This window comes from Nomascus leucogenys, chromosome 12, assembly GCF_006542625.1.
Source record: "Nomascus leucogenys isolate Asia chromosome 12, Asia_NLE_v1, whole genome shotgun sequence".
In the NCBI taxonomy this organism is placed as follows: domain Eukaryota; kingdom Metazoa; phylum Chordata; class Mammalia; order Primates; family Hylobatidae; genus Nomascus; species Nomascus leucogenys.
The window spans coordinates 56361773-56378361 of NC_044392.1; the positions used below are offsets into that span (position 1 = coordinate 56361773).

Here is a 16589-nt window from a genome sequence, read left to right on the forward strand (position 1 = left end):
GAAGCCATGGCCTCCCTTTCCTGAGAACAGGAAGAAAGAAGGAACTAGTTCTGCTTCTCCTTGAGGGTGTGCTGTGCGTGAAGTGTGCAGGGCAGAGTTTTGGCATTAACTGGCAGTGGACTTGAGCAAGGCATGACTTTTCTGGGTTTCTGATTCCTTTTCAGTGGGCACTGTCTCTATTGGTCCTGCCCATTTTAATTTCTAGTGATTGTCAAAGAATTTTAAAACCTTCTTGGGAAACATCTACAGCTTAATGCCAAAACAAAAGGCCGTATTAAAGTCAGCATTAAGTTCTGCAGTTCAGTGGTCATCAGATATCAGGGAAGGAGGGACTTAGTTCCTACTTGGCCCCACTTCTTGACCCTTCATAACCCTATGAGAGGTATGATGCTCCTTTCCCACTGAGGTGCCAGGTGCCACTAGAGCCAGGGAAGGGCTGGGAAACCACTTTCTCAAATAGCTTTGGCTTCACACAAACAAATAAGCACATGGAGGCTTGTGTTATGAAGTTTAGCTGCAGAAGTGTGCAGGTGCCAGAGGATGGAAATCATCTTACACTTTTATAGCCCAATGTCACTGGCAACAGACCTTAGAAATGAGCCATAATCTTCATTTTGCAGGAAGGGAAACAGACACAAGAAGGTAAAAAGATTTGCTTAACTTCAATGGCAAAATTGAAGTGAGAACCCAGGATTTTCACTCTTCGCTCTTATTGCAAAAATATTCTTCTTCTAAAACAAAAGAATACTCATTTTTTGCCCTCCTTGACCCCTTTGCTTAGTTTCTCTCACCCCCAACTACTTTTATTTCTATACCATGAAGCACCTGCCTGTCTCCATTTATGCAGCACCTACGTCCACAAGCTGATGTTCAGACAGGAGGTTGGGCTGTATGGGCCAGACAAATGGATTAGATAGCTGACTTATGGTTAAACCTGCCCTCTGCCCTCTTTCTAAATGTCTCTCATCCCAGTTTCCCCGCCCCCCCCTTTATGAATATGTTGGTAGGGCAACCTCCTAGTTCTATGCCTTCACCCCCCTTTTCATCTTAAAAGTAGCAAATCCGGGGTCACTATTACAGACGGTGGTCTAGGTGAACATTGAGAAAGCCATCTCACTTCCCAGGCCTCAGTTTCCTCATCAGTAAAATGAAAGAAGGAAAGAAGCCCACAGTTAAAGCTGGAATAAAGGTCCCTAGATCCTTCTTTAACTTCAATTTAATAAAAATTTTAGAGATAAGGTCTTGTCTGACATTGAATTCCTGGATTCAAGTGATCTTCCCCCTCAGCCTCCCAGTAGCTGGGAATACAGGTGTGCCCCACCATGCCTGATGAAGCTTTCTTTGCTCTAAAATCTGAACTGCACAAAGACATCGATCTGCCCTGTAGGAGCCAGGGAGCTTTTTTCATGTACCCACGATAGGTCAGCAATAGGTGTTTTTCTCTGCTGCTGAAAGAAGTTCCCATAATCAGAATTCGCTGCATATTTTACAGGGATCAGTGCAAAATGAAATGTGGGGTCCCATGGCAGCCCCTTAAGCGAAGCACAGGCCCTGGGTGACCTCACCAGCCTTGTGCCCAGAGAGCTGCTCTGCTCAGAGCTACACCAGGGATTTGACAGACTCCAGCTGGTGCGGGAGGCAGTTAGGGCCAGGCTCATGAGAAGGGTATTCCTACTTTAGTGGCCAGCATTCATGCTAAGATGACAATAGGCCCAGGGTCCATCTCACGCCCACCTCTCTGTCGCCAGTACCTGTTTTGGAAGAAGGGCTGACTGCATCAGTGCTGGTTCTTCCATTTCTTGAGGAAAGATTGCGCTGTTCAGTAAGGAGCTTCAGGTTTCCAGAACAGATTACTGACTGTTTTGGAGTCTGCAACTGACCTCAGTGCTCCCTGCCTTTGGGGACAGAGTGGCTAAGCCACTTTCTTTTCATCCAGCCTTCCCTCTCCACTTCCTCATAATGAACCTCTTTCATGCCGCAGATCACCAACTCCATTCTCTGCTCATTACCATTGGGTGGGATCTTGGGCCAAGATAAAGAATAAGAACGCCCCTCAAATTTCCACCGGAGTCCCCTGATGTCTTAAGAAGCACATGTAGACAGTGAGGTTGCGTGGTCCTCACTTGAGTCAACTAAGAGTGGGAGATTCTCTTCTGAATTCAATTTTCAAAAGCAGATTTTCCTTTTTTTATAGTATAAAAATGCTCTGGGCCTTGCACCACTTCAGGTTTTGGATCTAATTCCCAGTCCCTTTATAACCTTGGCAGCTGGGCTTCGCCTTCATCAGCCTTTCCCTTTCCCTGCTCGTGGGCCTCTCACAACCCCACTCTCTCTTTATATCACACAAATGAGTTTATTCTCAGCACCAAACGCACTGTGTGGCTTATCTCTTTCCCAGCTCTCATCATGATGATCCAGCTTCTTCAGGTTCATCAACACCATGAAAATTCATCTTTGAATTCCTTCTTGCTTTGTCATTCAAAGCATTCTGCTCCCTGACTCTCCATCCCTCCTGTCTCCATCCTAGCAGTTGAGTCTGCTTGTGTTTCATCCTTCCATCCATCAGCCCATGTGTCTATTTTGTGTCAGTCACTGGGGACAGAGAGATGACATGGTGAGTTACTGTCCTCAGGACATGGCAGTGTAGGGGTGGGGAACAGGATATATAAATGAAAAATTAATGGCAGTGGTACTATGCACAAAGCATGGAGGCTGTAAAAAGAGATGCTTTGGATGGTGAATAAGGAGCTAGGAAGGATGCACTGGCAGGAGAGCTTGGCACCCGCTAAGCAGAAGGAATGCAGTGCACTGGCCTGGGTGGATGTAAAAGCATGCTGCATGCAGGAAGCGCTGAGTTTGGAAAGTTGTTGAGACACAAAGTAGGAGAATCTGGGGACAGGGCAGGGACTGATGAGAATTAGTCTGGGGTGTTAGGCAGGGCCCAGGGCTTCAGAGACCCTCTATGTTATGCTAAGGCTCTCAGGCTCATCCTGACAGTCCTGGGGCTCCCCCTCGTGGTTGGTTTTAAGAGAGGGCGTGACATGGTGAGACTGGAGAGAACTCTGGCGACACTGCTGAGGATAGGTTTCATGAGTGACTCTCCGAGACAAGGAGGTCTTTTGGGGATATGAGTAGGAATGATGTTACCAGGGAGGAAGACGACACATTCAAGAGGTGTTGTGGAGGTGAAGTTGGTAGTGCTGAATGATAGGTGGGTGGAGTGGGGGCTGCCATCCAGGTTTCTGGCTTGAGAAAGTGTGTTCTTGGGAATTCTGTGCCCACACCCAGGCCTGTCTAAACTAGCGGCCATTCTATCTCAGGCCTGCTGCAGTTGCCCCTGTATTCTGTTTTGTTACCAACACATAACTCAGGCCTTTATTTCTTACCTAGATTCTTGAAGTATCCTCTTCATCTCTTTCAGTCCATCCTACAACATGCTGCCAAGGTAATCTTCCAGGGACAGCTGAACAATTCCCATTGCAGAGTGAATGATGTCCCAGCTTTTAGCATCACCATCAATATTCATAGCTAGAGGAGACATTCTTTTCCCATAGAGTCCAATTTTTGAGAGAACATGAGGCATGTTGTATGTGTGAAGTAATTGAATGTCAAGTTGTCTTTTTTTTTTGGAGACAGAGTCTCACTCTGTCACCCAGGCTGGAGTACAATAGCGCAATCTCGGCTCACTGAAACCTCAGCCTCCTGGATTCAAGCAATTCTCCTGCCTCAGCCTCTCAAGTAGCTGGGATTACAGGCTCCAACACCTTGCCTGGCTAATTTTTTGTATTTTTAGTAGAGACAGGCTTTCTCCATGTTGGCCAGGCTAGTCTCGAACTCCTGACCTCAGGTGATCCATCTGCCTCAGCCTCCCAAGGTGCTAGGATTATAGGCCTGAGCCACCGTGCCTGGCCCAAGTCATCTTTAATGGGGACACAGAACTCCTATTCTGAGGTCAATGAAAGAAGGAGGCAGGTCGTCTCCAGGGGTGGCCCTGTGTGATCCTGTTTGTGCCCATCATGTCTTTCCAGGTGTATCTTCCATTTCTCCCTTGGCGTGGTGCTCTCTGGTCTGGTCTCATTGTTCCCTAAAAGTGACCCCTTTCCCACTTGGGTCTTTGCAGTCTCCATTGTCTCCACCTGGAATACCTTCCCTCACATTCCTGTCTGTTGAAATCCTACCCATCTTCTGATATTTAGCCCAAATGCAAGGACCCCATGAATCCCCTATGGGAATGGATCTCCTGGAAGCATTTTCCTTTCTTATGGCACTCTTCACATTTACTGTGCACTGCACCTAACATGTCTCCTATTTTATCTCTTGCACTGGACCACTAGACTGGGAGCAGAAGTGGAAAATCAGAGGCCTTAATCCTGGGGCCAGCCTGTGAATGTGTTTTCTTAGTTTGCATATTTGTTCCCCACCAAATTTAATTTATTAACAAATTATAACCTATGTTAAACATACAGGAAAGCTGAGAATATGACATAATAATGTATATTTGGGACTTATCGCCAAGAATGAACAGATTTGCTGCTGACACCTCGCCACCCACTTTTTAAGATATAAATTATTGCACATACAGTTGGAACACTAGCCCACACATCCCTCTCCTGGAGCAGATCTTCACACTGCTTTTTCAAATTTAGAGTTAGTCACTAATATTTAGAAATCACGGGATTTCACGTCATAAGAGTTGGCCTCTGGCCACTTTCCTGCCAGTTCTCACCAGTCCATCACAGGCTCTGGGGCCCACCCCGGCCCTTGGAACCTGCCTATCTAGTCTGTGGCTTAGTCTGGCACCCGAGCTCTCTCATCTGCCCTCTGTACATGCTTTCCAGAAGGGGAGGGGCCCCCCCATGCCTCCCCGTCCTCCTCTGCACCACTGCTCGGGCTGTGCCCACTGCTTGGACCGAGGAATTCAAGGCCTCATTCAAGCCCCACTGGCTCCTGTGGCTTTTCCCAGTGACTTCGGCTCAGCTCCATTCTCTGTACTCATATACACCTAGCCCTTAAGCCGGTGGTTGAGCACTTGCCTGTGCTTTTATTCAGTCCTTTGTCAGGTACCATGCAAAGCCACACACCCAGGTGGAGAAAAAGGACTCAAAAATCCTGGCCAGGTCAGGCTTCCTTGTTCTTCCCTCTTAGCCTTTGCTGCCCCCGTGTGGTGCATCACGTGAGGTGCAGCGGGGCTTGGTGCAGGAGCTTTACCTGCTTGGCACCCTCAGGTGTAAGAAGGGATGGCAAATTTTGTTGGCCACAACACTGCGAGGTCTTTGTGCTTGTTCAGTTGAGACTGTTGACTCATCCGGCCCCCTCGTCTCTTTCTTTGAACTCCCCTCACTGCCCGTTGGAGATCTGTCATTTTCCTTCATTTCCCTGTGAAAATTGCCCTGGTGGTTTCGTAAGTGTAGGGTTTCGCTAGGCTGAAAAACCAGGGGAAGGGCTCTTGTCCCTGATTCTACCACCCTCCGTTGATTCCCATGGTACTTGGCATTAACATATGGATCGTGCGCACGCCTTACAAGAGCTGGAGAGATGCTGGCTCTTGCATTTTGTGAAGCAGCTGGAGAAGGAAGGGTGTTGCATTTTTCACCTAACCCCACTGCCTGGGGCCACTCGCCCGTGATGCTAGTGCTGATCATCTGTTCCTTGGGGTTTTGAAGGTGGTGGAAACCTGTTCATCTGGGCCAGAATGTGGTTCCCTTTTCTCTTCAGAATGAACACTGAAACTAACTCCATTGTGGTAATCAAATTCAACTGATTAATGATCTGTAAATTTCCTGTGTAAGAAAGAAGTCATTTTGATGTTGGATGTGACTCTCATCATGGCTGTGATACACAAAGGTCCAGAGGGAGACAGCTTTCCCTCCCCACACTCTGGACCCATAGCAACCTCCTCACCTGCTTCATTTCAACTCTGTCCCTGATGCCCCGATAGTATTTCTTTTGACTGTTTTCATTGATTGGTTAATAACTATGTCATCACTGAAGTCCCCAAACTTGTCTTGATTGGCCTCCTCTCTTCAGGGAAATTGAGAAGAATGAGAGAACCAGTGATTAAAGAGGAGATGGAGGGAAGAAAGAGCCTAAGGATATGGAAGAATAAAGGAAGAAAGTATGTGATTTAAAGAAGAGGAGAAAGGAGAGAGAGAGGCAGTTAAATCTGGGGATGTGGGATAGTAGACTTCTAATTTTGGGCTGAGTAGAAGGTATATTTTGGGAGAAGTTCACACTTGTTTTCTTTACTTGCCCAGGAACCCATGGTGTGGCTCATTGTGTGATTTGAAAGGGTGAAATGCAGGGTTATGTATGATCAGAATGGCCAACACACATATAGCCAGGAGTGTTCTAGAGACCTTCAAGGAAATTGGCTCCGAAGCTGGTAGAGGCTGAATGCATTTTTGATTCTCTCAGCCCTGCTCAGGGCCATTAGGAAAGGCATGCAAACTCTTTCAGATGCCTCTCAGGGATTCTCCTGGGTTCTAGAGAATCCCTTGCATGCGACTGGGCAAGAAAGAGATAACCCAATAAAGCTGGGGTTCTCCCAAGTGTCAGCACCCCATGCCAGTGCTCTGCTATACCACTGACAAGATCAGTTCAGGCTGCATGATTCCGTGGAAAGATAAGGACTTTCAAGGCCAACTCCCTTTTAGAAGGCCTAGCCATTAATCAGTTAGTATGACTGTGAACAAGTTTCCTCACCGGTAAAATGGGAATAGTCACCCCCACGTGATAGGTTTCTGATGAGTATTCAGTGAGGGAATATATGTCATATGTAGGTCATGTTGTACATGCCTGAAAGGTAGTAGTGCTTATTCAGTCTTCATCGCCCTTCCTGACCCTCCCACTACTCTGCCCACCCCCCATCCCCAGCTCCATGCTACTCTCCTAGGTAAAAGATGGTGACACCTGGAAATGAAAAGGAACGAGGAAAGTATGTATTAACAGAAACCACGCCTCCCTCCAGGTTAGGCATTAAAACATTTATTGCTCTTTACATTGAACTGCTTGAAGAAATAGGAGATTTAAAAGAAACGAAATGAAATCCTTTCTCATTTAAGAGGAGAAATGGAGCTCTAGTAGTTAAAAGTGACCCTCAAGTTAAAAGAGACCACAGGCTGGGCACGGTGGCTCACACCTGTAATCCCAGCACTTTGGGAGGCTGAGGCAGGCGGATCACGAGGTCAGGAGATTGAGACCATCCTAGCTAACACGGTGAAATGCTGTCTCTACTAAAAATACAAAAAATTAGCTGGGCGTGGTGGCGGGCGCCTGTAGTCCCAGATGCTCTGGGGGCTGAGGCAGGAGAATGGTGTGAACCTGGGAGGCGGAGCTTGCAGTGAGACGAGATTGCGCCACTGCACTCCAGCCTGGGCGACAGAGACAGACTCTGTCTCAAAAAAAAAAAAAAAAAGAGAGAGAGAGACCACAATTGCCACAATTGTTCAGAATGAGCCATTGAGATTTGGAAAAAGCAAATCATATTGTATTTCCTCTGGTATATGAATGATTAGGACAGAAAGCTCCTGGATGGGCCAGGGAATGGGCAGGTTTTGATGACAAGAGGAAGACAATAAGTTGGGCATTGTGTGAAAGGGAGACAACAGGACCTGGGCCTGTGCCATTGTCACCTTCTGTATGAAGCCAGGAGGATGGACTTTGATGACATCACCTAACAATACCCACATGCACATCTCTGTCATCCTTAAATCGCTGAGTCTTGGACTTCATGGTCTCCTTGTGCCAGTCCACAAAGGAACCAACCCACTCCACGGTTTTAACAGACTCGGGTACATTCTTCTTGGCTTCTTCCCAGCTGTAAAGTGGCTTATATGCCAGATCTTGCTGAGCCTTCTTGTAAAAGAAGGTGAACATGCTATTTGACAATGTCATTCTGTGGTTGAAGGGTGGTCGATAGGTGTAAATTGGCCTGAGCAGGAGGCTCACTGTTTCCAGCAGGAAGCCAATCCAGTACATCAGGGATAAAGGAAGCCTCCAACTGGAATCAAGGCGGAGGCCGAACTCTTTGCTCAGGGTATAACTAAGGTTATTATAGCTTTGGTGAGGCGTGTCATCTGAGATGTAGTAGAACTGTCCTCGGACACTTGGGGCCTTCTTGGGGTCCCGCAGGGCTCTCAAGGCCAAAATGTGGGCCCAGGCCACATTGCCAATATAGACGGGGTTGACTCTGGAGAACTTGCTGAAACTTGACAGGATCCCATTGTTGTTTAGGGCCTCATTTATACTGGCAGAAAGGATTGGGCTTCCTTCCCCATAGATAAACTTTGGTCTTAAGGCACAAGTGTACAAGGTGCCACCATTTTTCAGAGTCCACCCATTAGCCGCCAGCACAGCCTTCTCAGCAAGCTTTTTGCTGTGTGGGTATGGAGCGGACCGTGTGTTTTCCAGAGGCTCTTCTTCGTGGCTGTTCTGGATGATTTCCTTGTAGGAATTGGGCCTGGCTAACTCTAGGGTACTGGTGTGGATGAAGATTGGCACACTAGCTTGGACACAGGCCTCCAACAGTAGCTGGGCACCTACCAATGAAAAGCATTCTGTCAGTGTCAGGAAATATCCCTAAGGGGCCCCAACCACATGCACATATCTCCACTCCCAAGTGCAGTGGTTAGAACAGACCCGGGTACGTTCTTCTGTGGCTCTGACTGAGACTGGGCCATGCTACAGCCATAGGAAAAACACCAAAATGAAAAGAAACTGACATATGGGTAATGGAGAGCAAGAATTTCTAGACTTTTGGGTGTTTGGATGTGCGTGTGTGTGTGTGTGTGTGTGTGTGTGTGTCCGTGTACTTTAATTTTGGCAAAGGACCTAGGGTTATCACTTTATATTTTGCCAAGTAAGGATGTTGAAAATTATAATGTGACATCAATACCATTAAAGGCAGATAAATGAAAAACTAAAAAATCAGGAAGATATACTCTGAGAATATGGACAGTCCCAGTCCTTTGGCAAAAAAGGGCAGTAGAAGAATTTACATCACACACACACACACATATACAGTTGTATATAAGCAATATACACTCTTAAATATACTCTTGAATATACATGCAATTGCTGGTATTTTTCTCATTTTGGGTGGACTGATAAAACTTTGTCACAAGGACCATTCCTGGAGTCACTGAGCAAACAGTGGCTTGTGGGGAGATGCTGGAAACCCACACTCTTTTCCTGATTGTGCATTCCCTGGGAAAGCCGCTTCCAATTCTGGCTGTGACTCTGTTTACCTGGTTATGTAAAGTCGGGTTGATAAATCTTCCTTTAAACCCTTCCCTGGCCTTTCCTGTGGAGCCTCTTGGAGGGCTGGGGAGAGGAGTGTGCCCTCTGCTGGTAACACCTGCACTGGGAGGACCTTGCAGCTTCCCGTGAGCTGTGTGGAAGCGAAGCTCATGGAGGTGTTCAGAGTGCCTTCCCTTGAAGAAGGAAGGAATTTCCTAGGCAAAGGATTATTATTTTTTCTTTTTTTTTTTAATTCTTGGCCCTGTTTAAAGTCTCTGTGGAATTTGAGTTTCTGGAGAGACAGCCTCATGTTTTCAACAATTAATTTGGTGACAGAGAAAATGTGGAAGTAGTTTAACTTCAAGGGGGAAATGACCAGCATTGTGAAATATTTTCTAAGCCTGGGAGTGATAATGGTTTAGGAAACAGATGCCTCTAACACTTCCCCTGTCATTTCACATTTCTTGTTGTTGGGAGCTGTGGAGAGTTAGTAATTCAGATGAAAAACTGGTTACTCTTAACACCCTCCTCGCACTGTAGAGGTACTTAAAGGTATGCGTAAGTAGAAACTGGAAAGGTTTTTTTTTTTTTTGAGATGGTGCTGGAGACCCAAAAGCAATTATTTGCTTTAGAAAAGGTGTTGGAGTAGACTGAATGTGGAGGGCTAGGCCAGCGGTGGGGTGCTGTGGTGCTGAAGAGACTGGGCTCTGGGAATCAGAGGGTGAGACTGCATGACAAGATTCCTTAAGGGAATGTGTCTGAATTTAAAGTAGTTTGGAAAGCTGCAATTTGGAAAGACCACCAAGACTTTAAGGGATGAGGATTGAATGAAGGTGCACTTTGGGCCGGGCGTGGTGGCTCACGCTTGTAATCCCAGCACTTTGGGAGGCCGAGGCGGGCGGATCACGAGGTCAGGAGATCGAGACCACGGTGAAACCCGGTCTCTACTAAAAATACAAAAAATTAGCCGGGCGTGGTGGCGGGCGCCTGTAGTCCCAGCTACTCGGAGAGGCTGAGGCAGGAGAATGGCGTGAACCCGGGAGGCGGAGCTTGCAGGGAGCCGGGATTGCGCCGCTGCACTCCAGCCTGGGCGACAGAGCGAGACTCCGTCTCAAAAAAAAAAAAAAGGTGCACTTTGGACACCTGGCTGGGAATGGCTCTGTAATAGCAGGCCCCACGGTGAGCTGAAGAGACTGTGTATTCTGGACACTGGGAAACCCTTTTTGTTAAGAAAATATTGTGAGAAAGCATGTGCTGGATAATTCAGTCCTGACAGACCTCTGTGGAACAGCTTTGTTAGTTATCTCGAGAGAACTTCTTTGAGGTGAGCAGGAAGGCTCAGAATGTTCTTGATATGGGAGTGCTGGGAAGGGAAGAGCATGGTCCCTTTAAATGATATGGGAGGGGGGAAGGGAAGTGCTGAGTGAAGGAGGGTGTGGTCCCTGGCTAGGGCTCTACTCCCAGGGACCTAGATGAGGACAAGCATTTTCTGCCCAAATGTTGCATTTCCCAAGACCACCCTGGCCTGCCATGCCCCCATTCTCTGCCTATAAAACCCCCAAGACCCTAGCAGGACACACACAAACTGCCTGACAATGGGAGGAGCAGACTGGCAGAAGACAGAAGGGGCTGGATGTCAGGAGGGGCACATCAAGGGAGGAACACATCAGCAGAGGAACACACGGGCAGCTGGACATTGGGAGGAACACACCGCCAAGCAGAATGATGTGGAGTTTCCCTGGGATGGTCAGAGAAGAGTTGGGCAGTTGAAAGGCCAACTCCATGGGGAAACCCTCCCCTTCTGGCATCCCCCAGCTGCTGAGAGCTACCTCCACTCAACAAAACCTGGCACTCATTCTCCAAGCCCAGGTGTGATCTAATTTCTCTGGTAACCAAAGCAAGAACCCAGGATACAGAAAGCCCTCTGACCTTCCGACAAGGTAAAGGGTCTAATTTAGCTGGTTAAAACAAGCCGCCTATAGATGTCAAAACTAAAAGAGCAAGACTAAAAGAGCACCATGTAACACACACCCACTGGGGCTTCAGGAGCTGTAAACATTCACCCCAGACACTGCCGTGGTGTCAGAGTCCCACAGCCTGCCTGTCTGTGTGCTCCCACAGAGGTTTGAGCAGTGAGGCACTGAAGAAGCAAGCCACACCCCCATTGCATGCCTGGTGAGGGGGACGAGGGAATTTTTCGCATTTCATTATCATAAGCCCACACACAAGGTTTAAAATGATGACTATGGTGGCACCTGGAAGGTTTGATTCTGTCCCACAGAGGCAAAGAGTGACTGGATATCAAGAGTCTGACGTCGGAATTTAGTTGACTTTTGATTGAAGCCACAATAGAAAGAGTGTCCACAGTCTTTGGAGTCACACAGGGGTGAGTTTAAAGTCTAACTCTCCTATTTACTTACTTACCTGGGGGACCTTGGACTAGTTACTTGCCATCTGTAGCACTGGTTTCCTCATGTAAAAAACTGAAGATAGCAGCTTTGAACTCCCCCAGCTGGTAGTGATCAGCAAAGACACTTGGTCCAGAGCATAGCAGGTGTTCAGTGGAGGGACTTCTCTTCCCTTCCTGTCCTTCTTTGTGATCCTTAATTCCCCACCTTGCTTCATCTGCTCCCCAGGCTACTGTGCCTTTCACATTGATGTTCATGATGGACTCTCTGTGAGTGACACCAATGACGTCTATGATAGAGGCGGTGTGGATGATGACCAACATGCCCTGGCAGGCTCTCTTCAGGCATGACTCATCCAGAATATCTCCTTCCAGCACCGTCAGCTTGGTCTTGTTCTGGAGCTCTGTGTGAACACGGTCAGGTTATCAGAACAGTTTCTGAAACTGGCTTGGAAGTAAGTTTCCTGATAAAGATGATGTTACGTAGGTGTTTGAGGATGGCTAGAGTCAGGGTGTTGGAGTGGAGGGTGTACATTCCATGGAAGGAACAAGTAAACAGAGACACAGAAGTCAGAATGTGTAGCAATTTATTGGGAAAGAGCAAACATCTGTTTCTATCCCATCTCATTTCAGAAAAGTAATCTGAGCAATGAGCTGTCAGGTGTGCCTGGAATATAAGCATTTCTAGAGTCATGGGAAACTCACTAAAATATTTAAAGAGAGTAGGGTGATTGTGGAGAGTTGGGTATAAGAGGGAAAATTTGAATTTAATTCTGCAGGTGATGTGGGATCATGATTTTGGGTCTCCAGCACCATGTCAAAGAAAATCCCTTATTTATACTTGGAATAAGTAGAGAAACAGGCAGAGCATGGTGGCTGACACCTGTAATTCCAGCACTTTGGGAGGCTGAGGTGGGCAGATTGCTTGCACCCAGGAGGTCAAGACCAGCCTGGACACCCTCGTGAAACCCTGTCTCTACTAAAAATACAAAAATTAGCCAGGCATAGTGGTGCTTGCCTGTAGTCCCAGCTGTTCGGGAGGCTGAGGAAGGAGGATGAATGGAGCCCAGGAGGTGAAGGTGGCAGTGAGCAGAGATCATGCCTCTGCACTGCAGCCTTGGTGGCACAGCCAAACCCTGTTAATAAAAAGAGAGACAGAGAAACTGAAGCAGAATTGTAATATAGGAAGTCAACATTGGCTTGAGGATATAAAATGGACTGCTATAGGGGATATGAGAAAGTAAGGTAATTAAGAGATTAATCAGAGTATCTGTGCCAAAGTTTTGATGAGGACTGGAAGCAGGGTCCAGCAGTGGAAGCAGAGGAGGGGAGAGATAAAACAGGTTTGAATTTCAGACCTTAACTTGAAGGTCCTGATACCTACTGGATCTGGGCTGAGAGAAAAAGAAGACAAAATCACCCCTATGGTTTCCTCCTTGGGCAATTGGGAGGAGAGTGGAGCCATTACTAGGGAATTGGTGGTGGGCTTAAATGAGGAATTTCCATGAAAAACTCATCAGATTTGAAAAGCAGATAGCAATGCTGAAAGTTAGTGACCAATGAACTAATATTCCAGCTGTCTAGCCGAGGGCAGTGGTTACAACTTTAATGTCTTCACGCTCCTCTGAAATCCACAAGAAGCGATGCTGCCAGTAAAGTTGTCACCTGGAATTAGCCCACACAATGAACACTGTGGTACATGAAGCTTGGATAAATACACTACACTTGTTTGTGCTTTATAATCTGCATATGACTCACAGCTTGCTTATTTCCTTTTACAGCAATCTCATGAGATAGGTTTTCTGAGTCCCACTTTACTGGTGAGGAAACTGAGGTTCAGAGAGGTTCAGGGACAGATCAAAGGTCGTGTTTCTAGTAGAGGCTCAAACTTGCCCACTCCGCCTCCAAGCCTCGTACCCTGCACACCAGGTACAGGACTGGCTGTTTAGAATGAACTTTTCTGAGAAACAGTAAGAATAAGCCAGTTCAACTGAAATTGGCAACAAAGGCCAAAGAATAGTGAGAGTAAAATTCAGAGTGAAAAATTCAAGACCGGAGTAATTCCTTCCTGGGATACAGGTGAGACCATTTCCTCTCCTAATGCCTCTGCCATGTTTTGTCTACTCCCAGCCCCTTCCTATTGCCAGGCAACTCCAAGAAGGCCATGCTATGGGGGAGGCAGGGAAGAGGCTGCTGGGGAGGACATGGGTGATAGCCTGAGAGTGGAATTTTCTCTGGTTGTATTTCCACCTCTGCACTTCCTGCTCCCTTCCTCTGCTTCCCCTTTGCTGCCAACTTCAGACAGACTGGCTCAAAGGAATTGCCATTTCAAAGCTGAAGAAGTCTAAAGCCAAGAGAAAAGGCTTTTCCTCAATGAGTTCACAGGGATCTAGAGACCAGGAAAGGGGACTTTGTGGATGAAGCCATAGCTCCCTCGTTCCCCAAGCTGCTAGGTGAACTACTGCTTAAGAGCACATATGTGGCATTAGACCTCAAGGGTTCAAATCCAGCTTTGCCATATTCTAACTTTGAGACTTTCGATGAGTTAATTAACCTCTCTGTGTCTGTCTCCTAATCTGTGAGAAAGGAGGATAATATTATTAACACTCTCATAGGGTTGCTATGAGTAACAAATGAGTCAGCACATGCAAAACACGTAGCACAGTGCCTGGCACAGAAAGAACACTGAAAGGATTCTCTGTTTTTATCTTCATACAGGCCACTGCCCATCCATCATATCCCCTACCTTTTCACCATAGGAGAACTATTCCTCTAGGCTGAGCATTGCTTTTTTTCTGGTATTAGGTGTTAGATTGCAAATATTGGTGACACATAAGGATTACATTTAATCTTGGTCTTGTGTTAGTATTTGTTTATGAAAGACACTATTAAAACAGAGGGTGGAGGAAATTGGAAGAGTTCAGAGAAGAGCAAAAGAAGAGCAGAGTTTTGGGTGTGGTGGTCCCTGAGTGCTGTCAAGTAGGGGCTTCTCTGAGGGCAGGGCATGACTCTTTGCACAGCCAGAGCCCAGGTGTAGACACACAGTTCATCAACCCCCTGGGTTGGGGAGGAGGACAGGGAATTGGGCACTCAGGGAGGCAAAGGGAGAGACTGAAGACCCACTTTGTCAAGTATCAGCTCCAGGGTAAAGTGATGATGCTTCTGGATGAAGCTCTGGTCTGAGGTCTGTTACACATTAAGCAGATGGTCTTGGCAAGTTGCTTTATGTTTCTGGATCTTGATAGCTCATTGTCCAGTTGGATATGACTCCTTTTCTACTTTCCTCATGGGGTTATTTGCACAAGGAGTTGCTACGCAAATTCTGCAATTTCTTGGGGGTATTGAGCAACAGAAGCAAATGGTTAAAAAATAAAGCCATAAATGAAAAATTGAAAAGAGGGATATCCGGCCTTATACTGCCTCTTACTCTGTCTCTGCTCTGTGCTGTGCACTTGTGCATGCTCTCTGTCTGTCACTGATGCTGTCTCTTTCTCCTATCCTCTCCCTCTCTCTCTCACTCTTTCTCATGCATTCTTTCTCTTTCTCATTGTCACTCTCTGATTTTCTCTCCCCCTCATTTTCTCTCTCTCTTTTGCTCTCTCTCTCTCTCTCTCACACACACACACACACTTACACACTCATCTATACCTTCACTTCCTTTTATTTTGCCTTCACCAAAGGTGCCAAGGTTGCTACAAAACAAAACAAAGCTCAGGGCAGTCTAGAGAGGCAGGGACCCACTGGTGAGGTCTCCAGGTAAATGGTGTCCTTTGTGAATGTTGCAAAGCAGTTGCTGAGACAAAAAGCTTCAGAATATAAAATAGTTGCAGACAAGAAAAATAACTGATGTGGGATTTTCTAGATGAGAATAAAAGGGGCCTGGTGTCCAAAGTGGTTGCCTCTCAAGTTCTGGGTCAGGGACAGGATCCAGTTTCTGGATAGCCCATCCAGAATCTTTCACACTATGCCATTTTATACTATTTAATTTTTTTCTTTTCTTTTTTTTTTTTTTAAGACTATGGATGTGAGATTGGCTTAGATTTGACTACTCTCTGTAACTTACTAGAAAAGGTCCACCTTCCTGCACTCATGCAGTGTTTAAAATGGAGCCACACACCCATGAATCAAGTTTACTTACCAGAAAATTCCTTCTTCAATTCCAGTCTGAAGGCCTTGTCCAAGGCCCTGATCTCCTTCAGCTCTTTCTCCTCCACCAAGAGGTGGATGATCTTCTGTCCCAAAAACCCTCCTGCTCCTGTCACAAGGCAGCTCCAGCCTGTCATGGCCAATCCAAAGTAGCAGGCAACACACTCCAGGAAACAGAAGATGCTGGGGAGCAGATCTGATTCTAGGGTGACCCTGGAGAGGGCTAAAAAAAGAGGTCAAATGGTTATATACTCACACGGATGTCTTATTTTCCTCCACCCCATTTTTTGCAAAAATTCCATGTCTCCACCATTGCCAGGAGTAGCTGAAAGAAAATGAAGAAGCTTTTACTGTTAGTTAGAGTGTTAAAGCTGGACAAAAGAGTCAGGGTGCTGGTCACTTCATCCCCTAAGGGAGCCCTGGAGCTTTATGCTCCGCGGCTTCTGGCTTACCCCTTATCCCCTTGAACTCCTGCCACGTACTCATTTCTCCCGCCTCCTCCAGCATCTCTTTTCTCGGAAGAATAGTGATCTTTAGTCTATATCTCTAATTCTTCCCAGGAACAGGAAGAGAAGTCCAATTCTAAGGCCACAATGCAGTAAAGAGTCTTAGGTTTAGCCTTAACAGGACACTGGTCAGTTGATACCAGATATCGGGGATCTGTAATCTGTGATCTTAAACTAGGCTGAGAGAAATCTCCAAGTGTAATGTGAACTTTGCCTTTGTGCAGTAAATATGTTTGGAAGGAAATCCACATTAGCTCATTATCTCCTCTCTCTGAGTGTCATTTGAAATGTTG

General features: G+C 46.6%; 1 protein-coding gene across 1 annotated transcript; it reads right to left on the reverse strand.

Moving 5' to 3' along the window:
• Nucleotides 1–7668: 7668 nt before the first annotated feature.
• LOC100596087 (3 beta-hydroxysteroid dehydrogenase/Delta 5-->4-isomerase type 1-like) lies at nt 7669–15927 on the reverse strand. Its single transcript, XM_003267857.4, has 3 exons — nt 15783–15927; nt 11884–12048; nt 7669–8537 (listed from the first exon to the last, which is right to left on the reverse strand). Exons 1-3 carry the CDS (start codon nt 15925–15927, stop codon nt 7669–7671), a joined length of 1179 nt encoding a protein of 392 aa, XP_003267905.2.
• Between the last annotated feature and the right edge of the window lie 662 nt (nt 15928–16589).

Bases quoted from the DNA above. Each gene is read 5' to 3' on its own strand.
- LOC100596087 (XM_003267857.4), bottom strand. From the start codon at position 15,927: ATGACAGGCTGGAGCTGCCTTGTGACAGGAGCAGGAGGGTTTTTGGGA. The intron at 12,049-15,782 runs GTAAGTAAACTT...GTGTTCACACAG, and splicing joins ATTGAAGAAGGAATTTTCTG to AGCTCCAGAACAAGACCAAG. The intron at 8,538-11,883 runs GCACAGTAGCCT...TTTCATTGGTAG, and splicing joins CATGAACATCAATGTGAAAG to GTGCCCAGCTACTGTTGGAG.